General features: G+C 41.3%; 2 protein-coding genes across 4 annotated transcripts in view; one reads left to right on the forward strand and one right to left on the reverse strand.

The window, feature by feature from the left end:
- The window catches only part of STAT1 (signal transducer and activator of transcription 1), a 40302-nt gene extending 27629 nt beyond the window's left edge, over positions 1-12673 (forward strand). The window contains exons 15-24 of the mRNA XM_090045225.1: positions 911-994; positions 1612-1710; positions 2281-2416; positions 3736-3791; positions 5473-5567; positions 8078-8217; positions 9459-9644; positions 10277-10352; positions 11169-11271; positions 12096-12673. Coding sequence (XP_089901351.1) covers positions 911-994; positions 1612-1710; positions 2281-2416; positions 3736-3791; positions 5473-5567; positions 8078-8217; positions 9459-9644; positions 10277-10352; positions 11169-11271; positions 12096-12119 — 999 coding nt within the window. The 3' untranslated portion in view covers positions 12120-12673. The remainder of the gene's footprint in view (positions 1-910; positions 995-1611; positions 1711-2280; positions 2417-3735; positions 3792-5472; positions 5568-8077; positions 8218-9458; positions 9645-10276; positions 10353-11168; positions 11272-12095) is intronic.
- Positions 12674-19271: 6598 nt separating this feature from the next.
- GLS (glutaminase) overlaps positions 19272-27969 on the reverse strand; it is a 104176-nt gene continuing 95478 nt past the window's right edge. For 2 of the 3 annotated variants that reach the window (XM_090045228.1, XM_090045230.1), the window contains 4 exons: positions 27560-27621; positions 25854-25930; positions 25705-25768; positions 19273-24267 (listed from right to left, as the gene is read on the reverse strand). In XM_090045228.1, the coding sequence (XP_089901354.1) occupies positions 24111-24267; positions 25705-25768; positions 25854-25930; positions 27560-27621 (360 nt within the window). In that variant the 3' untranslated portion in view covers positions 19273-24110. Of the gene's footprint in view, positions 24268-25704; positions 25769-25853; positions 25931-27559; positions 27622-27969 lie in introns of all 3 variants that reach the window. The other variant, XM_090045226.1, reaches the window with a different exon arrangement.

The following is a 27969-nucleotide window of genomic DNA, read 5'->3' on the forward strand; positions in this document are numbered from 1 at the left end:
ATGGGTCCAGTCCATCCACAGGCCTGATCCAGCTGATGGTCCTGATCCAGTGCCTAGGGTGGGCTCAGTGGGACCCTATTCAGTCATGCGGAGGGAGGTGGGGAGGTAGCAGCTCAGCCCTAACTGGGTCCTATGAGGGGAAGGGGGCTTGACACAGCCCCAACCCAGCCCATGAGAGGGTTGAGGAGGGGAGGAGGTGTGGCTCAGCCCCAACCCAACCACACAGGGAAGAGGTTGTGACTTGGCTCCAACCCACTGCAGGGCTTAGGGTTTGGGAATTTGGCAGCAGAGGAAGGTGGTAGCATTAATAGCCACTGCTCCCCTGCCTGCCCTCACCCAATATCCTTACCTGTAAGGAGCTCTGCAGGCCAGATGCCAAGGTTCTGCAGACCCCATTTGGCCTGCAGGCCAGAGGTTGAGCACTCTTGGTTTTGATTATATGACAAGAGCACCTTGTTTTACCATAGTACCCAAAACAACAAGGACATTTCCCTGAGATATCCTGCTAGAACAGCCATAAACTGCCCCTTGCCCTCCATTTTCTGTGCATTTCTAAGCTAAAATGTCCTTTTAAGCCAGTGAGGGGGGAAGGCAATGTTTGTGGGAATAAGATGCATTTGTGTCAGGAAGCCATCCGAGAAGGACACAGTAACTCCTAATTCCCACCTAATGAAGCCTGTGTTAATTGCTAGAAGTGTTCATGTAAACATTTGGAAGACAAACTTAGAACTTTTATATTATTAGCAAATAAAGACTGAAACATTCTTTGGACTAACACCGACAGCAATTTCATAATTATCCAATATTAGGGAAATGAGAAAATTTACCAAATTGTTTTCTGTACAGTATCAAGTATGATAATGAGCATTGCTACAGAGCCTAGTAGCTTAATTAACCTTTTTTTTTAAAGGGGCCTCTCATTGTAACAGAAGAACTTCATTCCCTGAGCTTTGAGACTCAGCTATGTCAGCCTGGATTGGTAGTAGATCTAGAGGTATGGTTATCTGTTAGATGAGACTAAATCAGTTCTTAGTACCTCACTTGCACAGAGATTCCAAATAATGTTAAAGCAGTAAGTATTTTTTTCATGAGTTTGTTTTCTAGCTATATTGACAGTCTTTAGCAAGTTCACTGCTTAGAGTGATAGTACTTCACATTTTGGAGTCTTTCCAATCCTAGCATTGAAGACTGGATCTTAAAAACCCATTTGGACCAAATCAGCTCCACAGCATAGCATTAGAAGGTATCATGCAGCTGCCTTCTTTTGAGAACTGAAGGTTGCTTAGTTGCAGGGAATCTCCAAAGAAAGCCAAATGTCCTTCCTATAAATTTCAACCCAAGATGGAATGTTTTGGAAGGTTATATGCAAAAATAGGCAATAGCAAAGAAAACTTTTTGTAAATGTAATTCTAGTAGTCTCCACCAGCACTTAACTACAGTCCTTCATACTAGTCAGGTTTGAGGTGTTTTGTTTTTTCCTGATACTATGTTATTGTTTATGTTTTCCTGATACTACATTATTGTGTATGCTACTGTAGATGTTTACACTGTAACATATTCAAGAGTAGAGCTGTATGCCACATTATTTGAAAGAAGTGTCTCTGTTTTTAGACCGCATCCCTTCCTATTGTTGTGATTTCAAACGTGAGCCAGCTTCCAAGTGGATGGGCTTCTATTTTGTGGTACAACATGCTGACTAATGAAACCAAGGTACATATAAAGCACTTCTTTTTATTTAAGGGCCTAGACGTAAGAGAAAATTTGAAGATTCTTTGAATGACTGTATTAAGCCTATTGCATAATTTCAATGGTTGTCTTTTTGTGGAAATGTACAATATTTTATAGAATCGTATCTTACTCAGAGGTTCACTTATTTTCAGACCAGGGATTTTTGTATTGGTTTTTGACTTGTTACAAGGCAGAAAATTTTGCATGATCCTTTCTGTTGTCACATTTTCTACCTGTATTTTCAATTCTTTGTTTCTTTTCCTTCCTATATAAATTACCTATTCAGAAATAAAATCCACTCTACCCAAGTAACATTAGGGTTTTATTCTGTAATATTAAACCCATACCTTGCTCTTCCTTGGAGGAGATTTAATCATTGCAAACTGCTTTTCCTTGGCTAGCAAAAACTATTTTTTATATATATATAAGTTGTTTTATTTTCAAACTTCATATTCATTTATGCAGATTCAGTACCTTTTATAAGAAGGTACTGTCAGGGTAAATTGCATTTGTGTTAATACTCTGCATTTGTTTTGCCTTGTTTTGCCATAGACCTTGTCCTTCTTTCTGAATCCAGCTTGTGCAAGATGGTCTCAGCTTTCTGAAGTTCTGAGTTGGCAGTTTTCATCTGTAACAAAACGGGGACTTAACGCAGATCAGTTGAGCATGCTGGGGGAGAAACTACTTGGTATGGTCATCAGACAGTATTTCCTATTATTTATAAACTGTATGTTCTTTCCTCTTAGTTACATTAAGTAACTAGATTATTTCTTTCACTGTTGGAGCTAGGTATTTCTTACTGCTGGGCAACAAATGGAATGAACTTTCACACTACTATGATATTAAGAAGTGCCCTTTTTCATGAAGAAAGTCCAGGTTTTTTTTAACAACTCAGAATCATGTTGGATGTTTAATTTTTAATTCTTTTTGCAGGTATCAGCCATAAATGCATTACAGTCAAACTTATCCACCCACCACTATTTTGTGCTAGACTTTAATAGCTAAACTAGTGGTTCTTATTCTTTTTAGGATCACAGCATCCCACCACTGCCACCTTTTTTGATTGTGGTAACACCCTAGCTGAGAATCAGTGTTGGTTGTGCCTGAGTTCAACTCAAAGCTTCTCAGCTGGCTTCTGCTGCCTCCAACTGAAATTGCCCATGCTTGCTGCACAGCCAGCCAGCCTGGGAAGGACTGTGCCATGTACACATACTCCCCCTGGATTAGGGCACTCTAATCAGCCTAAAGCAGGCAGGAGTTGCCTCAGGATATGCCACCCCCTTACGCTCCTCCCAGGAACTTAAGTAGATGGGACAGTTCCACCCACACCTGTTTGTTTCCAGGAGGAACATAGGGGGTGCTGGACAAAGAAGGTCTACACAGAATAAAGCAGCTTTCTAACAAGTGTCCTTAACTGTTCACTTTCTGTATTTCCCCCTCACTTAAGCAATGAGAAGATTAGTCCAATTCCCTAATCCTTTTTCAGATGCTGTACTTAAAACTGGATGAATGCTTGTTTAATTAAATATTTGTTTAATTAACAAGGTCTGTACCATAAAGATAAAGGATGACTTGGTTTTTATATATAGTTTGCAGAGGATAGGCAACCAGTAAGCAGAGTACCCTTGAGATCCCTTTGCCATAATTTAGAGTAATTTCTAAAAGACAGAAATTTTTTGAAACAAGGTTTACATGATTCTAATAAAGAATCATGTAGTTTATACCAAGCTTGGAAGTCAGGAGATCTGAGATTTGTGACTACGACGTGTTTTCTGTGTGACCAAGGATGCTACAGTGTTAGCGTTTTAGAGATTTAGGCCCAGTATTATTTGTGAGAAAACAGAAATAATGGGACAAATCCTTCTCTCTCTACTCATCAGATACTCAGCCAGATATTTAGAAATACATGTATTTCCATGTTTGCTTCACCTTCACTTAATCTTGAACTTAATTGTTACTTTTGAGTATCAACACTGTTGGGTAAAATCCATTTTCTATGTTGTTTAGGTCCAACAAGTGGAAGCTCCCTTGATGGCTACATTCCTTGGACCAAATTTTGCAAGGTAGGAAATGTGTTCACCAAGTTAACTAGTGAAGACAAAAACAGTTTCTTTGCTCATTTAAGAATTCCTTAGGGTGATAGTTTCTTTGAGTTGGAGTGCTAAGCAGGCTAATGCTTAGGTAACAGGGTAATATTTTAAGTTACAGTTGGCTCATAAGCCACATGAAGAGAAATTGCACTGCTAATCTGTGTACACCTTTTAAACAGACTGTATCTGTTTCCATAGGAGGTATCTAGAGCAGTGTTTCTCAACCTCTGTCTCACAAGACTATATGAAATAGTCATGAACAAACTTTAAAAGTGGTTTCTCCTTTAAGGAAGAAAAATGTAGGAAACCATGGTTTTTCCCTTGCAGGCTGGCAGAGTTTCAGCTTGCCAGGGGCTGCATGAGCACCCCCCCTGCCCATGCTCCATACACACTCCCTTTCCCCCACACCCATCCCAGGGGGCACTGGGATCTGGGGGTGGGGGATAACAGGTTTGGAGTGAGGGGCACTGGGTTGGGATTGGCCAGTGTTTACAAATGGGTCTTGGTACAAAAGAGGTTGAGAACCACTGATCTACAGCACAGAATAGGCATTTTTGTACTTTTATATTACATTGAATGTGTGCATCATAGCCTGTTAATCTGCTGTTACTGGCTTTTATTCCAGCACTCTGTCAATCCTCACATGAGAAAGCTCAGTAGTTAAATGAGTGAAATTCTCCAGTTTACTTGTCATGAAAAGTGTTAAGTGGACAGGAACAGATTAGTGGTGCACACTACAAATTGCTTCCCAGACCTCGGGAGGGCCACAGCAGAGTAGTTGAGAGGATCCTAGTAGATTTGGGGCGGGACAAAAAAACAAACAAAAAAACAACAAGATCCTGGATTTCTTTTCCTGCCCTCTACAATCCCCAACCATCCAATTGCCACTGTATCTATAAAAGGTAAATAAGAGTTCTTTAAAATCCTTTCTGTACTTTAGGGTTTAAACAAAGCACACTGACACTTAAACTGATAGTTGATTTCTGGTCCCCAAGAAGGAAGTAGGTAGAGGACAAAAAAAAAGCCCAGAGCATGATAAGAAGGTGCCCTAGCTGACTAGCTTGTCAGCACTGTCACCAGGGCTGGTTACTAACCCAAATTAAAGCAGACTTGTGGTCTAATCTGTTCCCCCTCCAGAAAGACCTGCTACCTGTGTGAAAAGCACCAGTGTTGAGTCAGTGATTGGCTGTGTTTTGATGGGGGCTGCATGAGGGGCACAACCAAGAACTTCTGTCATAACTCTGCAGTGAAGATTAACTGCAACATAGCTTCCTGTAGGGGTGGCAGGCTCAGGCACCACCTGGCCAGTTCAAACTATCTCCTGTTCCCATGCCATGCAGATCAGCTTTAGATAGCACTATTGCATGCTCCTCATCCCCAGCAGCATCTCTCCTCCTACCGTACAGGGAAGCTTGAGGTATTTGGAATGAGGGGAAAGGAAGAGAAGGAAACAGAAAAAAAGCAAGAGCAGTGAGAAAAAAAAAAGATAAATGAATTGTAAAGTGTGTAAAGAGAACAAATGTGTTAAGGTGGGGGAAGAACAGAAAGGAAAAATGTGGAAAGAGAGAGGTAGTAGGAACTGCATCAGGATGTGGGCATGAAGATTGCAGCTCAGTCAATTCTGGTTATAAGTTATTTGGGTCTTGTATTTCAGGAAAATATAAGTGATAAAAATTTTCCCTTCTGGTTGTGGATTGAGGGAATCCTTGAACTTATTAAGAAGCACCTTCTCTGCCTCTGGAACGATGGGTAAGAATCTGAAATGGAGTTAATGAAAATTGTTAGGTGATGTCACAAACCTATGGACACATTTATGCTCAAAATAAGTGGGACTCAAACTGGGCAAGTGGGCTAGTTCTCAAACCCACTCAGGAGACAGATGGACCCTTTGCATGTTAGCTGAAGCAGAGTTACATGAAAATTCAGTGACTGAATGCATTTTATTGCCTCCAGTGGCAAAGGACAGAATAATTTCACATCAAGTAAAATAGCATTATCTGTTCAGTTCTTTGCACTGTGAACTTTTATCACAGCCAGAAACAGAACTGTTTGCTTACACAAGCTGGAGGGGATCTCTTACAACAGAGGTTGTCAACTCTTTTTAATAAGTGTACCCCCGGTGGCCAGGTGTGCAACAGGGTGGATGGGGTGGCATGCGGTTAGATGCAGAGTGGCGGCAGCGTGGGTTGGTGGGTGGCCACGGCAGCTGCAGCCATGTGCAAACTCTCCCCCACCGCCAACCAGCCGCATATCCCCAGTTGATAACCCTTGTCTTGCATCATTTCCCTGCATCTGAAAATTTTGCATTTATGGGCTACCTGTAGGTAGCAGCAGCTGAATTTATTGATATTCTGAGAATTCAGTGACGTGGAGTCCAACTCCAAAGACTAATCTTCACCGATTAAATGATTAAAATATTAAGTAATAAAGCTCTTTTTCAAGCTCTTTTTAATAAAGCTGAAAACCAGTTCCATTCTCCTTTTTATACTGGTTTAGTAAACCTTGGATTCCACTGGTGCTAATGTCACATATGTAGTCATTTCAATAATAAAAAATGCCCACTGCCTGAAGCAAGCTAAAATGAGGTCTTAATCCTGTATTTCAGCTGACAGTTCAAAGTCAGCCTTATTTTTAGAGTCTTGCAAACAGCTCATAGTTTTATTTTGGGATCTTCATGATCTAAAATAGTAAAGTAGGAACATTTTGAAACTGTCCTTGCTTTCACTAGTTATTTATTGATTGTGCCAAAAAATGTTCTTCCCACGTTAGATAGTTATTTTGGGGTGGCACCTTTTTGCAAGGGAATACTGCTTTACAGATCTAATAAGCAAGAGTCAGGAACTTCATGGATCTGAGCTTTGATTGAATAGAATGCTTAAGCACATAAGTAACAGTATTTTCCATGCATTTCAAAATAGGTCAATACTTCAGTACCTCGTTGAATAAGGCCCAGAATTTACAGGAACAGAGTCAAGTTTTACATGTTCTCATCTCTGTTTTCTGTCTAATACTATACACAGCTCTGGCAGCTTCCCTCAAAATTACCCATTCAAATGCTCACACTGAACATGGCTGACATCTCAACTCTGCTCTGCTACAGATATTCAGACTGATGATCCACATCCACTAATGGGTCCAGATTTTCTTAGCTGTTCAGTTCCTACTTAGCTATAATAATAGGAACTGCTAGATGCAGAGGGGTTTTTTTTGGGGGGGGGTTGTTTTTGATTTTTTAAGATGTAGCCATATGGCTCAGCTCCCTCACCGCCCCCCCCAAAAGTGAAAATATAAAATTAAGTACGTTGGATAAAGTCTTTGCCCCTTTAAAATTCATAAAATGTTGCTGCTGACTTGAGTTTTTATCTTTTGAATGTGGAGTTCTATTTCAGTACAATTATAAAGAAAAGCAGTTTGTAGATATCTGGCTCTTAAACAGCATTTTATGTCCTCCCAGTCCTCCGTTTCCATCTCTGCTCAGCTCTTTAAGTACAATGCAAATTAAAGGACCTTTGTTTCCATTTAACCTGAGCACAGTCTGGTAACAAAAGGTTTACAAGAAAAGAAATATAGGTTTGGAACACCAGCCACAGGGTTTAAAAATGTTTACTAGCATTTTTAGGAAACCCAATAACAAAGTTTCTTAAGGAATGAGATAGTAACCACTTGGACTGATGAGAAGGTATAAATTAGATTGCCAAACATTAAATGTTTGTTTTTTTTAAGCTGATTAATTCTAATTGCATGTGCATAGCACCTATAATCAATATAGTAAGACCTGAAATAGCTTTTTTCATAGATCAAGTTGAAAGTTGCCAAACAAGTGATTGAAAGTTGTAATCAGAGATACCTTTGTCAGAGTAACCAAGAGCATCCAAAATAGCTGTATATTTACAGACAAGAAGTATTTTTGCTAGATTCTAACTTTCTTTAGATGGGTATTTGTATGAAGAAAGAGAAAGGGCTCAGAGTAATTTTGACCTCCTACTTGAATAAAAAGCTTATTTTGGGAGAGGTTGTATTTCACTGTTTTAGAAAGGTCTTTAGCACTTTCACTTTTGATCTGCTGGAAGAACATGGGCAATGTGTTTTCCAGCACCACAAAAATTGTTTCCTACAGTTTTATATTGTTGGTCTTGTTAAAGAACTGCATAACAAGCTATTAATAAACCAGTTGGACAGATTCCACTCTTAGTTATGAGATATACTTCAAAATTCTTCATTTCCATGTTTTTATAATGTTTTTCTTTTCAATACCACAGCTGCATCATGGGCTTTATCAGTAAGGAAAGGGAGCGTGCACTGTTAAAGGACCAGAGGCCAGGGACATTTTTACTGAGATTTAGTGAAAGTAGCAGAGAAGGAGCTATCACTTTTACATGGGTAGAAGGATCCCCAAATGGTGAGTACAGAGATTGATTTTGGTTTTACAATGTAGGTAACACATTCAAGTTAAAAATTCTTAAGTCTTGTGCCTTCTTCACATAGGCAGACCCTGACAGCACATAAGATCCATCACCTGGTCATGCAGATTGCAAGTTCCTATAATAAGCCATAGCTAATGCATGCTGAACATGCCTTAACCAGAATAGCTGATATACCTACCCCAAAGTCCACTGCTTTCATACGTCAGCAGGGACTTACAGCTTCTCCAATACTATCCTCATCCCACTACACACTGCTTTCTTCCCAACATGCACATTGGACCTCCCTCCAGACTCTTGGACTGGCTTACCTCCGATTTTATCTTCTGCTGAACATTCCATCTTTATCCATAGAAAATCTGTAGCCTCTTCTCCCAGGGTCCTATTTCCTATCCCCCACCATATTCTTTTTTCCTCAGGCTGACCACCTAATTTTCCACGCTTCACTAGCAACCCTCAATACCTGTCTTCTAGCAGAGTGAAGAAAAAGATGCTATGCAGCTCAGCCCAGCAGCCTGCCTAACCAAACTCTGACTCTCCTCCTCACTCACAAATCCACCAACCAAGGAGGGAGCCCAGACAAGTCAGGATCTTCATTAAATACAAAAAGAAGTTTCTCTGTATCCTCCTGTATACTGTAGGATAGTTCAGACCCTTCAGGTAGGAAGCAAGAGTTACAGCTCTTGACTGAGGCCAACAACTATAAACAGCTGGTAGAAGAATTTGCTAAGTGTTCCTGCCCCAGCACCTTCCCCTCCTCAGCTTAGCCAGCCAGAACTTTAAACTTCCCAGTGGGTCCCCTCCTTAACAACACTTGGGAGTGTTTGGGTCAAATAATGCAATACGTTAAGTGATGTGAATGGCATGTTATCGGAAAAGGCAGAGAAGAGCCACCCCTGTGGTGAATTTCAGTGCAGTTTAATTAATCAGTGTGATTGATTACAATCCCTTTCCAGGGCTGAAGATAAGCTAACACAAGCTGGGACTAAACATGTGGAAGGAAGTTTATTACTTACATTTTTGTTTTATTCTTTCCTTCCTAAAGCTCTACTTGCTTGGAAAACAAAAAATTGCAAATCTGGCAAATCAGTTTAATTCCAAAAGGCTCTTCCTTCAGTTGAGGTTCTCCAAATATGCAAGCTTAGCTGTGCCTTTTCTTTGCATCTTACATTATATTTTTGGAACATCTGTAGAATCCACCTTCTTCCTTTTTCTCTAGAACCTCAGTTCCATTCAGTAGAACCTTATACCAAGAAGGAGCTCTCAGCTGTTACATTTCCTGATATAATTCGGAATTACAAAGTGATGGCAGCTGAAAACATTCCTGAAAATCCACTGAGATTTCTCTACCCAAATATTCCCAAAGACAACGCCTTTGGGAAATACTACTCCAGACCCAAGGAGAGTAAGTGATATCAATTTCTTGTTTTCATTAGAATCCTGAAGTATTGACACATTTGTCATTGAAGCACTGGTGTATCAGATAAGTTCTGCCATGCAGTTAAATGATTGAACTTTACCTTTGGAGTTTTAAACCAGACGTGGTTTAAAAGGCCCTGTCTATTAACATAAAATCCAATAAATTGATATGGGCAATTGTTGGCTTCAGGTCATGCAACTGTCTGTGACTCAGTAATATTTTGCCATGATCCTGTAATTATAAGCTGTGGACTGCAGTTAGCCTCAGACATATGAAGCTAGCACTTGTATGGAGCTGCTGCGACTTCAGTAGCTGCTCAGAGGAAGTAGTAGTGGGCTGAAAGAATCAGGGCCATGCTTTTTTGTCTTGTCCTTACTGTTTGCTGACTTGGGTGCTGTCAGATGCACAATGAAAGCCAACTGGAAACGCAGAGAAAGTCTGTCTCCTTATCTTTTAGTTCTGGCACTTGTAATCATTATTAATAGTGACTGAAAAAAATAATATTTGGGTTTTTTGTTCTAGTTCTTTAATTCATAATGTTCTTTCATGATGTGAAAAACCTGCGAAAGTGAGATTTTTATTTGTTTGGGGGGTTTTTGTTTGTTTGTTTTTTTTAGCTTCAGAGCCTATGGATTTGGATGGCCCCAGAGGACATGGATACATAAAGACTGAATTAATTTCTGTTTCCGAAGTGTAAGTTAACATAGAAGCATTGGATTTCCAAAAAACTGATTGCATTTTCCACAGTCGATCAGTATATTTTAAGTGTTAAGAAATGCATATGAATTGCTCTCACCCCCTCCACACAGTTTTCTAAGCCCAACAGATAGAAAAACACCAAATTTTGTCCATGTACAATTAAGAAGGCAACTATATAGTAGCCAACAGTGTGGAAGCCTTTGCAGTATATTTACGGTCGCTTCCGTATTTGAATGTATGTGAAAATTAACTACTCAGGTCATATCTTGACTTTAGAAGATAATGGTGTACTAGTACTGGCTGTAAAGCACCACTTGTTTTGCAGAGTAAAACATGCTGTCTCAGCGTGCAGTTAAGTGGTGGCAGCTGGGCATTCTTAGTAGAAGGACCTCATTTGGGAAAAATTCTTGCTCTAATAGTCAGTCATTGTCTAGAGTTCCAAAAGTGCAAGTGTCAATACTTACCTGAAGACTTTATTAGTACTGTGCACAGGCATGTGCACTAATTCTGTGCTAGTAGAATCTATTGCAGAAGTTTGGCAACCTACAGCTCACCTGTGTAGTGAGTATAACTGCAGTAACGGCCAAGTGAGGTCTTCATAATTTTACTGGATGACCCATTCCTGTAACACCTATATGTTTTTTAAAATGAACGAGAGACCCCTTTATACAAGGGGCATCATGCTTAGAAATGAAATTCGGGTAAATAGAAGAGTTTGACATGGGAAATGATAGTTTACTGGTGCTGCTAATTGATTAGAATTAATGTTAACCCAGTGAAAGTTTGTCACTTCTCTTCTTTCTATTCTAGTCACCCTTCCCGACTCCAGACAACAGAAAACCTGTTACCCATGTCTCCGGAGGAATTTGATGAGGTCTCTCGAATTGTGAGCCCTGCAGAAATTGACACTGTGGTGCGTATTATGACAACAAATTCTAAGGCCTGGAATATCATTTGCCTTTTAAAAGGCTTTTTCTTATCATCATAGTATTTAATATTTTTAAAATGTTCTGAATATAAACTGCTCTCCCAGAATGAGTTGCCCCTTAAGAGGAAATTGGGGATATCCAATTGCCTTTACTTTCAATCTAGGCTTACTTGTTCCTTTTTAAACACAGTATATGGATTTGAGTTCCAAGTAAAAAGCTGTGTTCACAGTACTTGATATCCAAATATAAGACATCAGGTTTCATGGAGGTCTAGAATTATGTTCCCTTTTTTGTGCATTTTACTTTACGTAAAGCCAAATAAATAGAGTATATGGGTAGATCATGGAAAAGAAAATTTCCATGCCAATTAATAGACCAGGACTTATAGTTCTTCTCTTCAGGCAGATAATATGCAACTAAACTGGCACAGCTTTCTTGATCTTGTGGTAGGTCTGATGCTGAGAGATCTGAATCTCCTCTTTGCAAACTGAAATGGGCATATTCTTTTTGTTAGTTGAGGATGTAATTGTTGGGTATTAGGAAGGTTTATTTCAAAGCATGATCCCGACTCTCCTCTCAACCTCTTATTTTTAATGTTACCCAAGAATTCTGATACCAGAATCCAATGCTGAATTAAAAAATAGCAGCCATGGTATTCCCAATACCATGTCACTCTATGAAAATATAAGTGCTTAGCCCTTCAATGCCTGTACCTTTCTAACATGCTATAAAACTGCTTCTTTCCCAAGCTTTTTGTGACTGATTTTAAGTTGCTTACTCAGACTAAGTTGCTTCTCTTTCTTTACAGATGTGTTCAGCATATTCAGCTTAGAAGTTATGGGCCTCTCTACTGCATTATTTGCACAATATCTCAAGTAGCTTGCATACTTGCTACGCAGTCAGAAGAGAGATCCATCCAGGCCCTGTGTTCCTTCACAAGATTTACCCACCTTGCCCAGGATTGTGTGGTACAGTAGACTGGAGATTCAGTAGCAATTTCAGAACAGTTTAGAAAATGAGGTTTTTAATTAATTCAGTATGACAGTGACTAAAAGCCAAATAGTCCTGATGTTGTACATTCTGATACAACATTCACTTTATTTCGCATGTTGAATATTCAGTGTATTAAGTATCTATAATGTGAAACTCCCTCAAGGCAGAAGCAGGCATTCTTACATCTGGGTAGGGGACAGTTAGGCTTTTGTCACCTGGGAAAACAGTTAAGGATTGTAGGAGACATAAGTTGTTTTTTGTTTTGTTTTTTGTTTTTTTTCTATACTAATCCTAAGAAAAAGTTAAATTTCGCAATGAAATTGTCTTTAGGTCTCAAATTCTCATTTCATAGAGGGAGTCAGTTCTTGCATATGAAATAAAGTGAATATTATATCTGATGGCCACCTATAAGTTTATCAAGGGTGACCACCAGTACCTGGGGGAATGTTTGTTCACCAGAGCACCCCAAGGGATGACAAGGTCAAATGGTCATAAACTACTGCAAGACCGTTTCAGGCTGGACATAAGGAAGAATTTCTTTACTGTCCGAGCCCCCAAGGTCTGAAACAGCCTGCCTTCGGAGGTGGTTCAAGCACCTACATTGAACACCTTCAAGAGTAAATTGGATGCTTATCTTGCTGGGATCCTATGACCCCAGCTGACTTCCTGCCCTTTGGGTAGGGGGCTGAACTCAATGAACTTCTAAGGTCCCTCCCACTCCTAATGTCTATGAAATACCACAACCAATGTTAAGGCACCTGTTGACCACAACTCATATTTCTGCCTTGTAACAAACCATTGTATTTCTGGGCACTACCAAAATATACACAATTTCTGCAAGAAACTTCAAGGGATCTTCCTTACTACAAGCAGCATTCTCCTACCACTCTCACTGCAGTCCTACTTGCAATGATTCCCCTTCCCATTAATAGGCTTAAGCTCTTGCTGTACAGATACCAGGAAATACCCCTTCCCCATCTGGAGCTGGCTGTAGGGTAGCTGCTGTTTAAAATTACCAGCCATAGTCAGGTAACCAGGAGATATTATGTGGAGTAGAATTTTAATTTTAAGCCAAAACAATGTCTTTCATTTTTATCTACCTGCTACCTCATCCTTACAACAGAAGAAAAATCTAAGCCTGCTGGAGGCAGAGATTTTTACCCTGGAACATTGATTTGGGGATTGTAAAGGCCTCCAGAAATGCAAAACCGTGTGCTGACACGTGGCAGCTTGTTCTCCTAGGAACAGTCCAGGCAATCTACAGTTGTTTTTATAATTAGCACTGCAATCTTACTTATTCCACCCAGCATTATTTAAGTCAATGTAAGTTTTCTCACTGACTTGAACAGGAGCTAGAGCAGCCTCTTCAGACCATAACAGCCTTGTTTTTCTCCTCAAAATGGCAAACAAAACCATTCTTCATGTGAAGCCATTAGTGAAAATCTATCTGCTATCTTTGAAAAATAAAACCAGAATCTATCTTTAGCTCATGCGGGCATTGGACTGTAAACAATATGAGCCCTATGAGATCAGTAACACCAGACTAAACTTCTCACTCTTGAGAATCTTGTCCTTTGTGTCCTACTGCTTTGTTCTGATCTTTATCCCTAATTTAATTTAATTGGGAGGAATGCTTTTTTTTCCCCCTGTATGTGCATTTAATTAATGTGCCAGAACATGGTAATACTTTAAAATCTCATTACTGACTGTCATCTCTGCATTACAGACACACTTATGAATGAGGGTTAGGATAAAGGAAGCTATTACAGTTCAATTTGTATGAAGCAATCTCTTAAGGCTACACAAACCTGACCGTTTCATGGGTGCGGCAATCCTGTACTAGAGGAGGAACAGATTTGTTCATTTAGTGATAATTTGTGATAATTAAGTGGTCAATTAAGATGCATTCTTGCCTAATGAGGACACTATTTTCTCTGTGTTCTAATTAGCAGTGGGGATAAACACAGCTCATGAGCTGAATGATACTCATTCTGCCTGAGCTGTTCAAATGCAACAGCAGTGCTTTAGCCACTGCTGAGCCTACAATGGTCTGTGCTGTAGGTGCCTTCAAGTTTCCCATTTTGCTACTTGACTTATAGTCGTTAGCGGACCTACATATCCACCACTCAAAAGTACATTTAGCACACAGCTGCAGCTCGAAACTGCTTCCTGAAAAGGTGGGTTCTGTGCTGTACAGTGACCAGTAAAGACCAGCAGCTGCATGCGAGAAGCAAGTGCTGTATTTGAAAACTGGTAGAAAGCTCTGGTAGATGCTTAGCATTTGCTTCCGCAGAAAACAAACAGGACCAGGTAGCCTCATGCGAGTATATTGTACTTTTGAGGTTATTGGCCACACATGCAGAATACTACAACAGGGAAATTTTATTAGTGGAGCCTAGTGTCCACTTATTGTAACACCATAGCAATCAGTGTTTGTTTCCGTGAACTGTCTTGTCATATTGATCTGTATAGAGTGCTTTTTACAGTATTTTAACTCCTGAATTTGAATTCTATGTCATTTTCCTCATGATGTTGAAAAGAATAGCTCTAATTCATCTTTGAATGGACAATGTTTACACAAAAAGCATTTTAGTGGGATTACAGAAACTTTGCTCTAGTTAAAAAAAACCAACAAAACTGAATGGAACTGTCAGTTGATCACCAGGGATCCTAGTCGCCCATGCAATCTTTAAATTTTTTTTATTGGAGACTTAGCATTTGTCCATGGCAATCCCCGAATGCTGATTGGCCAAGAGGGCTGCTGTTCCTGTGGCTCCCACCCCTCACTGCTGACTGGCAACAAGGAGTGGGGCTGCTCAACAGGCAGCCCTCTCAGCCAACCAGCAGCAGATGGAGGAGAGGGCTACCACCACCTTAGCTTCTTTCTGGGGAGCCAGTATGCTATTTTCAATAAGACTTTTCCCATTAATTCTAAAGGTTCTCTGTAACAACACAAATTCTGCATTTTTCTGCAGCAAACATTTCTAGGATCCCTGCTGACTACTAATATTTTTGGTGTGGTGTGGCTTTTTCTAGTGAATTAAATCTTTCACTGACACTTTCGTGTCAGGAGGACGATATGAGATTGAAATAAATCTTTGATGTAATATCTGTATTGGACTATGTAGAAACTTAACTGCACAAAAGGATTTACAAGTAGTTGATAAAGAATGGATGTGGAGAGCATCATTACAGTTTTCAGTGAATCTCTTAACTTATTGTAAATCAAAGCACCCATACTTCCTTATTCGGTTATTTTACAGAATGAAAATTTTAGGATACCGGTACAGAGAACTGCCTCTTAGAATAGTTACGGGATGCCTAATTTGCATTACTTCAGGAAGTTATGGAGACTTGACTGTAAACGCACCTTTGTTGTCTACTTTTGGTATCTGGTGAGAAAATAGCCATTGCTTTGTGGTTTTCAGTAGCTGTACAGAGCTAACAATATGTTCTGCTACTGTATAGTCAGAACAGCTTCAGGAATCTTTATTTCTCTGTGCCAGCCAGTGTCCCTGAAGGACAAATATTGGAGACTTCCAACCAGAGGTGTAACTATTTGACACCCTAGGTAGGTCCTGAGAGCTGAGCAGGGGCAGAGGGGTTTGCAGTTGGGAGCAAGAGTCATCAGAAACTCAGAGTCCAACTGCTTCCTGTGGCCGTGTGATTGGGCTATGCCCACGGTTGCTGCTCCCTCCCCTCTCCCCACGCCCGCTTCTTCTCCTTGGTATGCTACTGTTTCCCATACTGAATTTTAGACACTGTTGCCATCTACTCTGGAGAGTCTTATTCTTCAGCACCAAGGCCTTGACAAAGCCAGCAAGGTTCATAGCAGCTCATGATGGTAGCACATTGTGGAAACCTCCATCTTAAGCCATTTCAGTGCCCGTGTGTAAGGTGATGTGATGCCGTACTTTAATTCTAATACCAATCCAGCAAAGGCTGTCATGCAGCTGTCAAGTCCCTAGTCCTTTTAAAGCCCTTAAAACATGTTTTATTTTGAAAGCAAAGCAATGCCTCCCCAGACATTCCCAAGGGAATGTCTAAACTGTAGACAGTTTTTTCCTTCAGAAAGAGGTAGTACAAGCGATAGGTAAAATATACAATTTTACCTGCCCCCGTCCGAAAAATTTTTTACCATGAATCTCATGCCAATGCTGCATTTTTCTGGCATCTATACTAAATCTGCTTTACATGAAACAATCCCCTGACATAACTGTGACATGTTTCTTCTGCCTACTAGTCATTTATAACTCAACTGATCAGGAAAGACCTTTTTGTTTTTAGTATTTGGTCTGGTAGACAGTTGGGGACCCTTATTTAGTGGAGCTCTAATAGGCAGCATGCTCCTGAATTTCCTCAGTTCCAAATGGGTTTCTGATGGTCTTAAGCAGTTGACAATTTCTCTCTTAAAAATTAAAGTTTATACAAGGCATTAACAGAAAGGAAGTACTCTTTCAAAATCAGGAATGCAACCATGTGTAGGCACTGATCTTCTCTAGACTACTACTGAGCTTTGAAGCGAATAAAAATCCTTGTGAAAATACTTCAGGGAGGGGTAAGAATCTAGAAAGCAAGTGCCAGTCCCAAAGGAGAATTTTCTTGGAGTGCTTTAGAAGCAGAACTAGTGCTACAATTTCAATGTGAGCAGTGAAGCAGCAAAATGCTTGACAGGTCCCTTTGCTGTTAGGGTAGTGAGCAACAGGTGGTCAGTAAGGGTCTGCCACACTCGAGGCAGCTGCTGGCTGATTTCACTTGCAGATCATGGGGCCAGCAGCCATTTCACAGGCCATGTGCAGCAGGTCCCCCCCATGCCTCTGGCTGAGAGGCCGGGGGCCCTAGTGGTCCCATCCCTTGTCCCAGGGGCTGCCCATCATGGCCCCACCCCTTCACTGCTGATTAGGTATAAAGACTGCCTGCCATATAGCCCTCCCCCTCACTGCTGATTGGACAGACACAGCACTTGCAGCCAATCAGGGGCAGGGGCAGGCCACAGCAGCCCTGAGGACTGCTGGCTCCCCAGAGGAATCTAGTGTTTTGTTGGTTTTTTTTGTTTTTTCAGGATTGGAGGAAAGAGTGTTTTGTGGACTGAGCAGGTTAAATGGGGAGCAATAATGGGTCCTTTTTCAGGACAGAGGGAGGTCAAAAGGGGTGTCCTGCCAGGATCTGTGTTGGGTCCAGTTTTATTGAACTTTTTCATTAATGCCCTGAAACTCATTGAGTGCACAGCGAAATCTGAGTCTGCAAATTATATCAAATCCCAAACTGTCACAAACAGGAGCTGCAGAGAGATCCTACCAATGTAAGTGAATAGGCAAAAAATGGCAGATAAACTACATATGTCAACAAGTGGAAGGTAACGCACTGAAGAAAAGCAACTCCAGCTATACATACACAGCACTAGGTTCTGAACTAGCTGTTACAACTCCAGGAAGAGACCTTGAAGTCATTGTAGATAGTTTTCTGAAAACATCAGCTTAATATGCAGGAGTGGCGCCCCCCGCCCCCCCAAAAAGCAAATAAAATGTTGGGCATCATTAGAAGAATTGAAAGCAAAACTGAGAACGTCAGCATGCCCTATACAAATCCATGGTGCTCACACATCTTGAATGGTGCATGCAGTCCTGGTCTCCAACATTCAAAAAAGGAAGTAGTAGAACTGGAAAAGGTACCAAAGAGCTACCAGGATAATCAAGATATGAGGCAGTTGCTTTACCAGGAGAGACTGAAAAGGTGAGGGCTCTTCCTGTTTGGAAAGGAGGAGGCTAAGAGGGGAGCAGGTAGAAATCTATAAATTTGTGAATCAAGGGTGACTCAAGAGAACTGCTATTCACCGAGTCCTAGAATACTAGAACAGCCGCCGCCCCCCTCCCCCTGAAATTAGGAGACAGGTTTGAAATCAACGAGCAAGAACCCTTTTTTTAGGCAGTGCATAGCTAACTTGTGGAATTCATTGCCATGGGAGGTGGTGGAGGCAGATAGGACGCCCAAGTTAAAAAAGGGACTAGACAAATTTGTGAATCAAGGGTGACTCAAGCATAGCATCGAGAAGGTCCAGAGGAGGCCACTCGCATGATCAGGAGGCAGCAGGGTAGGCCCTACGAGGAGAGGCTACGGGACCTGAACCTGTTCAGCCTCCGCAAGAGAAGGCTGAGAGGAGATCTGGTGGCCATCTACAAACTGGCCAAGGGGGACCAACAGGCTATGGGAGAGTCCCTGTTGCTCCGAGCACTACTGGGAGTAACAAGGAATAACAGCCATAAGCTGACAGAGAGTAGGTTCAGGCTAGACATCAGGAGGTGCTACTTCAGGTAGGGTGGCTAGGAGCTGGAACCAACTTCCTAGGGAAGTAGTGCTCACCCCCACCCTGGGGATCTTCAAAAGGAGGCTAGACAATCACCTTGCTGGGGCTGTTTGACCCCAGCATCCTTTCCTGCCTGATGGGCAGGGGATCGGACTTGATGATCTGCTCAGGTCCCTTCCGACCCTACTAACTATGAAACTGAAATTTGTGGTGGATAGATCTATTAATAGCTGTTGAACAGAACAGTTGGAATTGTTTCTTCTAGTATAGCAGTTCCCAAACTGTGGGATCCCAAATAGGACTGCAGAAACAGCAAAGAGTCATGACAAGTAAAATCACTTTAATCCAGGAGCAGGCAAAATACAGCCTGCCAGGCAATTTTATCCAAACTGTGGTTGGATAATTGTACCCCATACAGCCCGTGTGCCTTGCTCCCATGGTTGCCTCATGCACAGAAAGGCCTGGCTCAGCAGCATGCAGCTTCCAGGTGGGGCTGCTGTTGCCACTGGGGGACCTGCTTGGCTTTCCCCAGCATCCCACTTGCTCCAGGCACCAGGTAGGGAAACAGCAGGAACAAGGGAGTCGCAGCTGAGCAGGAGCACGAAGCCTGCGCCCAGGTGGGTGGCGGAAGCATAGAGCTTGGGTGGGTGGGTGTGAGGGAGGGAGTGAGGATAGCAGCAGGCAAGGGGCGCTTGTGGCATTCATGGTCCACACAAGTGCTGCCACCCAATGGTACATGGCTCTGGCCAGTTCCACAAGTGGGGGCAAGAAGTGCAGCCTGCCTGGCTCACCTCTATCGTGCAAGGATCCCCACAGTGTGCGTGCAACTCCAGGTACTTGCGCGCCACCATGGGAAGCCCCACGTGATGGAGCCTGCTGCCTTGCTCGCCCCCTGCCATGCAGGTCCCAGGACTCTGCTGCCACAAGTGGAGGGGAGCCCTGCCCCCCACACTTTTGCAAAAGTACTTTAAAAACATAGATTTCCCTGTATGTTCTATAATACATGAAGTTTAATAATAATATACTGAATATTATTATGCTGTTTTATTTTTGTTGGTATTTCAAGTGTTAAAATGGAGGGGCATGTTGGAAAATAGTTTGGGAAGTACTGCTTTAGTATCTGTAAACCAATAATGGTAGATGCAAGAAAGGGCAATGAATAGGGGACAGATCACTTGACTCTTATCCAGGTCAGTATTCTTCTTCTAAAGCACCCACATCTGCCAGTTAGAGAAAGGATGCTGGGATAGTTGGATCAGTGATCTGACCCAGTATGACACTTCTTATGTTTTTATGACAAGTATAAAAGGGGATAGCAATGGCTGCTGGCCCCACAATCTGTACAGTTAGAAAAATGGCACTGGAGGCACGGAACAGTGAACCAAACGATATAGCGAACCAATAAAAATCATCCAACTTTTTTTTTTTACTATTCCTGTTTATTACGCTGTAAAAAGCAACACTATCTGCATTTTATTCCTTAAAATAAATCTCTTTCATTTTCTGAACAAGTACAGCTCAAGTTTTTGTTTTTTCCTCAGTGTTTAGATTCAGCCATGGGAAACTGCTGGAAATACATTCATAGCTGTCTATCCCCCACAATAAAGAATCTAAATGTAAATATCAAGCCAATCAGTCACAACTATCAACAGCCGACTGTCCATGGAAAGTCATCTGATAGTCCAGCTCTGAAGCTAAAAGGATCAATCCAGTACAACACACTTTTTTCCACAGAGATGGGATAATTAATGCTAAGATTAGTACAATATTTCTGTGTACAAAGCATTGTTAGCTTACCCATTTCTAGTTGCTGAGATACTTAAGAAGCACATATATGACATTAAAACAGGGAAAACACTCTTTGGAGCATAAGAAAGCATTGGATAAGACAACCAAACACCATTTAAATTAAATCTGTGTGTCAGTGCCAGCAGTGATGAACAGCAAAATCAGTATACTGCATATATTTATAAATAATTGCATGTATAAATAAATGCACTGCTTCAACTGGATACAAATGTCATTACAAATGAGAAAATGCTATAACTATCCTGGTGAAAAGCATTGGAGCTAAAGTTCCAGCTAAAAGCTCTTAATATGGTACAGGAAAACATAAGGTTCAGGGAGAGCGAATCTTTATGCTACCCACTTAAAATGTTTTCATCTTATTATAGATACCTACCTTTTGAAAGGTTCTCATTGGAGCAAAGTAAATATAACAATTTCAGTTACATTATAATGATATCAGAGGACATATTCTCATAGAAGTCCAGGGATGTCTGATTAGTTATGAAACACTGTTAAACAGAATCTTGTAACAACTCTAGTGCTCAACTTAATTATTCCTATAGGATCAATTTGGTAGGTCTAAAAACAAACAAACAAAGAAACAAACAAAATGGTGCTTGACCCCTGGCTCTCAGACAGATTCCAGCCTGCAAATTTGGCTGCAGGGGAGCAGTAGCAGCATTAATTGCCACAGCTTCCAGAGTAGGGAGCCCTGGAACTTGTGGACAGCCCTGCAGGCCAAGTGACATGGCCTTGTGCACTGGATCACACTGGTGCACAGGGTCATTTCCAATGTCAGGATTGGGTGCAGGAGCTGGATCCCATGGGTGGGTCAGTCTGTGACTGGATCCGGCACACTGCACTTGCAGACTGACCACTGCACTGACTCCAAGCTGAATCTGGCCTATAGACTAGCCCAGCACCCATTCAGCTGGCCCATGGGACCAGAAGTTGATCTAAAATGTTATCACATAAAATATGTTGCCTGGTTTTATCCTCTCAGGTGTAACAGAAATAGATCCTTGTGCTACTCAACAGTGACCTGTCTGGCCAGTAAGTCAACAAAAATTCCAGCCAGTCCTGTTAGGAGAAAGATGTCTGTGACACAAGACAGATCAGGGTAAAAGATGTGAGGCTTTGGATGAAGAGGTAACTGTAGGCAAAACAGCAACACAGCAGCAATAATGTCAGATCTAGTGGCTGACAGAGTGACAGATGGAAATCAGATCTCAGGACTTAGGCTTTCAAAAAACTACAAGAGAGCATCAGCATGACAATGGGCAGTGAATGGCAAGTGCCTCCATTTGATTTCTTCCTCCCTAAATGGCATAGTACAGTGGCTAGAGCACTGGTCTGTAGCTCAGAAGACCTGGGTTCATTTTTGGCTCTGCCAATAACCTAATAGGTGACCTTGGACAGACTGCATTCCCCCTCTGTAGCTCAACTGCCCTCTCTCTAAAATGGGGATAATATGATGACCTTCATTATAAAGCACCTTGGGCCAGATTTACAGAGGTATTGAACCACCACTTCCAGGGGAGTAAGGTAAATGGATGCCTCTAAAAATATGGACCTATGAAATCTACACGTGAATTACTACCTTGATGCATTAGGACAAAAAGAACCAATGTGTGCAGCTCCTCTTTGTGATAACACATACATACAGACATTCCTGGGAGTTGCTGCTCTCCCAGGAGAAACCACGAGTTTGGGCTTTTTCTCCTAAAGTAAAAATGGCTGCTCTAGGAGAAAAATTCCCTGGAGTGATTTAACCCTGATTGTTCCCAGCTTAAGTTTCTCCTGGGACAGCAAATATCTGTTAATGCTATAGCTGCTCTCGGAAGAGAACATGGTCCACTTGGATTATGCATGCCCCACCCCCTTCCTCTGGGCAACCGTGTCGTTCACTGGACTCTGCTGCTCTACAAAACACACCTGCTTCTCAATCCCCACACTGTGCTGCAGGGAAACAGGATGACCAGAGCAGTCTGGGTCAGTCAATCAGGGCTGCCATCTATCTCCAGACAAGCTAAAAGCAACCTACTGAGATGCATGCACAGGATCTCTCCCTGGTTGCACGGTGTCAGGACTGCAAGCTCTCCACTCTTTGGGGGGCACAGCATTTGAATGTCCGTACACGTGATTCTGGGTAAGTCTCTTTGCCAGGAGAACATGCTGGGGAAAATTCTCTCAGATTTGAATGCCTGCATGTAGCCACAATCTCCTTTCTTATAAAGTACCTGATCCTTCGCTATTTTCAAGTTCCATCTAGTGTGACCCGAATACTTTCCTACCCAACAGTTTGTTGGGTACCAACACTTTAAGAGACTTCTTTTCATTTGAAAAGATGCTTCATGCTGAAGTGTCAACTATTCAGACAATGTTACACCAGGTGAGAAACTGGTAATCTAATGGTTCAAAAAATAAAACAAATGTTGGGTTTTGATTTCTAATGACAGGGCATGCAAAAACAGACTGCAGTGGGAGAAAGTGAAATACAACCATTCACACACTAATGAGCTGTTTGAACTGTGATAGTGTTTCTTATCTCTTCCCTGTTATATACCACTGTAACTCCATTAAGTCCTAAGAAAGTCCTATATCTAGATGTACACCAGCACAAGAAGAAAGCAGACCCATAGGTTGGCATATCTAATCTTGCTCATGCTTTGACTGGCTCTATGTCTATTAAAGTTGTTTCACTCAACCTGTGTTTCATATAATAAGCCAAACTTTAAATTAGATTTACTGAAATATTTGGTTTAGTATTTTGCCTTTCACATACTTCTGATCCACTACTTGATTCCTGATGCAGTTGCAGCTGCCAAGGATAAAAATAAGACTAACATGGATTCTTCTAAAAACCTACCCCAGTATATATTCATCAGGAACACAAATGCATAAGAATGGAAGCACCCACTTTCCCAAATAAAAGGGAAGCACTTTAGCAGCTGAATATGGAGAGGAGGAGTGGGGAAAAAGGGAGTGTGTCTGGAAAAAGGAGTTAAAAAAGAATCATTTTAAGAAATGCCAAATTGTGTTAGATGGCAGAAGTTGCATTCCTCTATGCCATTTTGTCATCAAACAAACCTTAGAATAGTTTCCCTGATAAGACTGTTTCTAAGAACAATTAGCCCAGACCACTGACAATTACACCCATATATTCTTTTGAGATATACAGGTAAACGGGTATGTAAACAGGTTGCGTGACAGATTTAAAATAAAACAAGTGCAAATCCTTGCTCAACATACCCAAACTAAATCTACATCAGCAACCTCAGCTCTGGAAATCTAGCAAAACCACACTGATGCCTGCCCCTGGCAGCACTCTGGTTCAATTTGGCCATACTGTACAGACAGGTCTTTGTTTAGAAATGCAAATTCAGCAGAAAAATTCCTGACCACAGATTGAAAGTTTACAAAGAACACAAAAATAAATTAAGTAGTGCACAGTAAAGCCACCAACAGCTAATATTTCTTTTACATCAATTATACGCAGCACGAGGTAATATTGCTCACATTATGGAGGGAAATTCTCAGTTGGTTTTCTTTTTGTTTGTTTTGAGAAACTGGATGTGTCCTGTGCGTATATAAATTCCTGTAACATAACACTGAAGTAACAGAAATTTCTGGAAAATGTACACCACTATCAGATTAGAAACACACACGCTCTTCTTACTCATTTTCCACATTTAAACAGGTAAACGATCAAAATCTTAGGATCTAGCTGAAGATGCATTATAGCAAGCCATCTAGATTTTTATGAACTGTTCGATTTTCTTTTCCATTGTTGGAATCCTCTGAAGGCGTATACTGGACCTGGTATTCTTGAAGAATTTTAAATACATCGTGGTGTCCAAAATGTAAAGCCTCATCCATAGGAGTATTATTCCATCTGCAATAAGAAGCACAGTGTTTCCCAAATCAGTAACTTTATAACAAGTTTAAAAGAACTGATGATCTAACATGCTTTTAATTCAGTCAGGTTTATGGCAACAGTTATGTATATACAAACTTCATTAACTATGGCAAATTCTGCTTAGGAGTGGATAACTAGATTAAGTATTTCATTTGCTGACCATATTCTTTCCATTGACTGTGTGGGTAAATTTTTTTCAGAAAACTGGAACAGTAAAAACAGCCTCTCTGCTGGGGAGGGAGATCACACTTAATTTTAAATAATTTTAGCCCTGTCTTGCAAGACTTATACAGGCAGTCCTCAGACTTACAACACAACTGGTTCCTGAAAACTGCATCTTAAGTCAAAACGTCGTAACTCAGAACCAATTTCCCCATAGGAACAGTATTACAAGTGGGGGGATTGGTTCCTTTATGACAGCTGATACTGCGTGCAGCTGGTAAGTGGTGGAAGGGGAGGGGGTAGGGAAGGCAAGGGGCATGGGGGCACATTAATGCCCCCGCAGTGAGGGAGGCGCTGGGGCAAACAAGCGCTGTACAGCCAAGGCCCGGTGGGTGGCTCTTGCTGCTGTGCATTGCTCATCTGGCAGTTCCCACCACTGGTCTGGGAGGGTATGGGAGGGGGGGTGACCCCCGGATCTGCATGGGGCAGGGCAGGCAGGGTCAGGGCTGCACTGGGTTGCACTCCAGGTGGCTGGTGGGGACTACTGCAAATTTTTGGGTGGCTGCAGCGCCCCCCATAGGACCCATTCCCCACCTGGAACACAGCCCCAGCCCCATCTGGCCTTGTTTACCCCAGCCCTGGTCCCAGTCCCAGCCCCACTCCCTCTATCACTACAGGGAGCACTGATTTGCACCCCCATGTCCCTTCCTTTTCCCTTCCACCACTTAACCAGCTGCATGCAATATCAACCGCTGTAAAGACAAAGCCCATGTCTGAATGTCAAAACGGGGTGTCAATTTATAAACGCTGTAAATGACGTTCATTGCAACTCAAGAAGTCATAAGTCGAGGACTGCCTGTATACATATTGTGCACACACACACTAACACCAGCTTACATATATATATTCTCTATATAGGTCTGCATCTACCAGTATATTTATACACACGATATACAATCAAGAAATCTGCATGGATCTACATTTTATTTTCTTGTCTTGATTTTCCTTTTTTCAGAATAGTAGAAGCAGTTCACTGGATAGTAGAACTGGATAGTAGAAGCAGTTCACTGGATCCCTACATGAGTTGCAAATTAACTGGATAGACCTGATGATCAAAACTATCAGCACCTTCAGCTGCCCAGGAGAATTTGGAGGAAACAGGACCTGATGGACAGATTCATGAATCCAGCTTCATAAAATCTTACAGCTAGTGGAGCTCCTTCCCTCCATACCTGTAGCACTATTACTAACCTGTCTTTGGGAAAAGGATTCACTTTGCAGGCCTCCAACAAAAATTTAACTACTTCCACATGACCTATAAAACAAAAATAGAAGTTTGTAAGCATTTTTTTCATTCTGAAAAATTAACAGCTAATGCGGTACTTTTCAAAAGCTATTACCTTCTGCAGCAGCTACATGCAATGCTGTTCGTGAATCATAATCTCTTTGCTCCATATCCATGCCTGACAGAGCAAATCTAACACAAAACAAAAAGAAAAATTACAGAAATACAATACTGTAGAAAAGAGAGAGAGAATTGAAAGTAGTACAGAATAGAAGTATAGCAAAACAATGAAATGCCTGCTGTGAGAGGATTTACGGAAGAATGGAAATATATTGTTTTCATTTAGTTTTAATTAAAGAGACACAAAAATGTCCAGGTCTTAAGAGTATTTTCGTTTTCTTGGTGGCCTAATAAGTCATGGTTACGAATAGAAAAATTGCTTTAAAAAAAGTCAGCAGTGGGTCTACTGCACCAGTGTGTGTATGCTACTGACCTCTGTCCACCTAAGTACCACAATCCAGACCCAGTTCTCCAAATGTCTCAGATCACTTTTTGATGCACAGAAAGATGCAACCTCACATTAGTGGAGAAATATTCTGGATAATTCCTCCAGTTAGAAAAGAGTCTCTAAACAATGTGAAGTTAACTCAAGTGGATCCATTCTAGCTCTGCCCTCACTGGCTATTGCTTTACTAAGAACAATGGAGAATTATATGTATTGTGTTTTTCTTCACAATGATTCGGCATACAATCTGCTCAGTTTATAATTCAAAGGAATTGTTAAATATTGCCAGCCTACAAAGCTCTATTTGATATTGAAAACTAAACTGGATTCCTTCTGAGGCCTACAACATCACTAGTAAAACATCATCTCCAATTTGATTTTTGCTGACAATTCTGAAATTCAAGGCCAACTGGAACTTAGCATGCTCTTCCACTGTTATAAAAACTGACCAGGTAAGCAACACAGTCTGATTCACAGGCATAAAAGAAAACACCATTGTATGTCAAACCAAAGAGGAGCTGTTTTTGACTTCTACACTGCAAACTACCATAAACGTACAGTATTTTGCATACTTTCCCAAAAATATTTTATCAGGGAGAACTCACTATGTCTAGCAATCATCTACACCTTACTTCCTCAACTGCCATGGTTCCAGAGATTAGATGTCTGAAGTTGTAGTAGATTCACCAGGACTCATCCTTAATTTTTTTTGCATTTAACAAGTCCTGCTCACAATGGGTGCGTCTACCCATAAACTTTATTTGACTAATTCGCTCTGCAGTACAGCGTAACAGTCTACATGTGCACCAGTATTAGGATGCAATAAGTTAACTAACTCCACCATAAGACAGTACTGTCTCTAATAGTACAGTACTGTCTTACAGCGAACTAATTTACTCCACTGAAATGCACATGTAGACAGTGACTGAGGCTGGCCAGAGCATGAGGGTGCTAAAGTGTGGAGACTGCCTGCTGCCTAGCCCTGCACTGTAGCATCCTTGTGTCCCAGCCAGCCCCTCCACTGCCCTCTGCCACTTCCCAGAGCCCAGGGCTGACTCCCTGGGTCCCCTGCCAGCCCGGGGCTGCTCTACCCTGGCTCAAAGGCTGTGGTCCCGAGCACATATGTAAACGCTGTGCCCAGGAGCAGTCGTATCCCATGTGAACTGCACCAGAGTTTATCACATCACCTTAATGGCTTGTGTAGATAAACCCAATGGGTATTAAATAGCTAAAACATCCCTGATATGGTCATATGTTAATAAGTGTAGTGCAACACCACCACAAGTGACCTTCCCTCAATAGCACACCAGTTTTACCTTCTGAGTGCAGACACATCCCCTGTATAGGCAGCGAAAAGAAGATTAATGACAGACTTCACCTGTGAAATGAAGGGAAAAATCAATTTAAATACTGTTCTCCTTTTTACCTTGAGGTGACTTGGAAAAGAAAAATAGCAAGATCACTACTAATGAACATATTCACCATAGCAACTTCTCTAAAGATACGTTTGCAGTACAAACTAACAGTGTTGTCACACCAGACTGCACCACTCTTAGTAATACGATTTTTCTTTGGTTGGAAGCTGTAGTAATAGAGCGCAAGCAAGCAGCACAATACCAGCTTGTATTTTAATGTTACAGAATATTTCTATACTGTTCTCTCTATCCACATATCATATTTCACTTTTAAACAAACTCTATATACTAATCATGTATTAAACCACTGA

This window comes from Crocodylus siamensis, chromosome 4, assembly GCF_052110815.1.
Source record: "Crocodylus siamensis isolate JL-2025a chromosome 4, ASM5211081v1, whole genome shotgun sequence".
Classification (NCBI taxonomy): domain Eukaryota; kingdom Metazoa; phylum Chordata; order Crocodylia; family Crocodylidae; genus Crocodylus; species Crocodylus siamensis.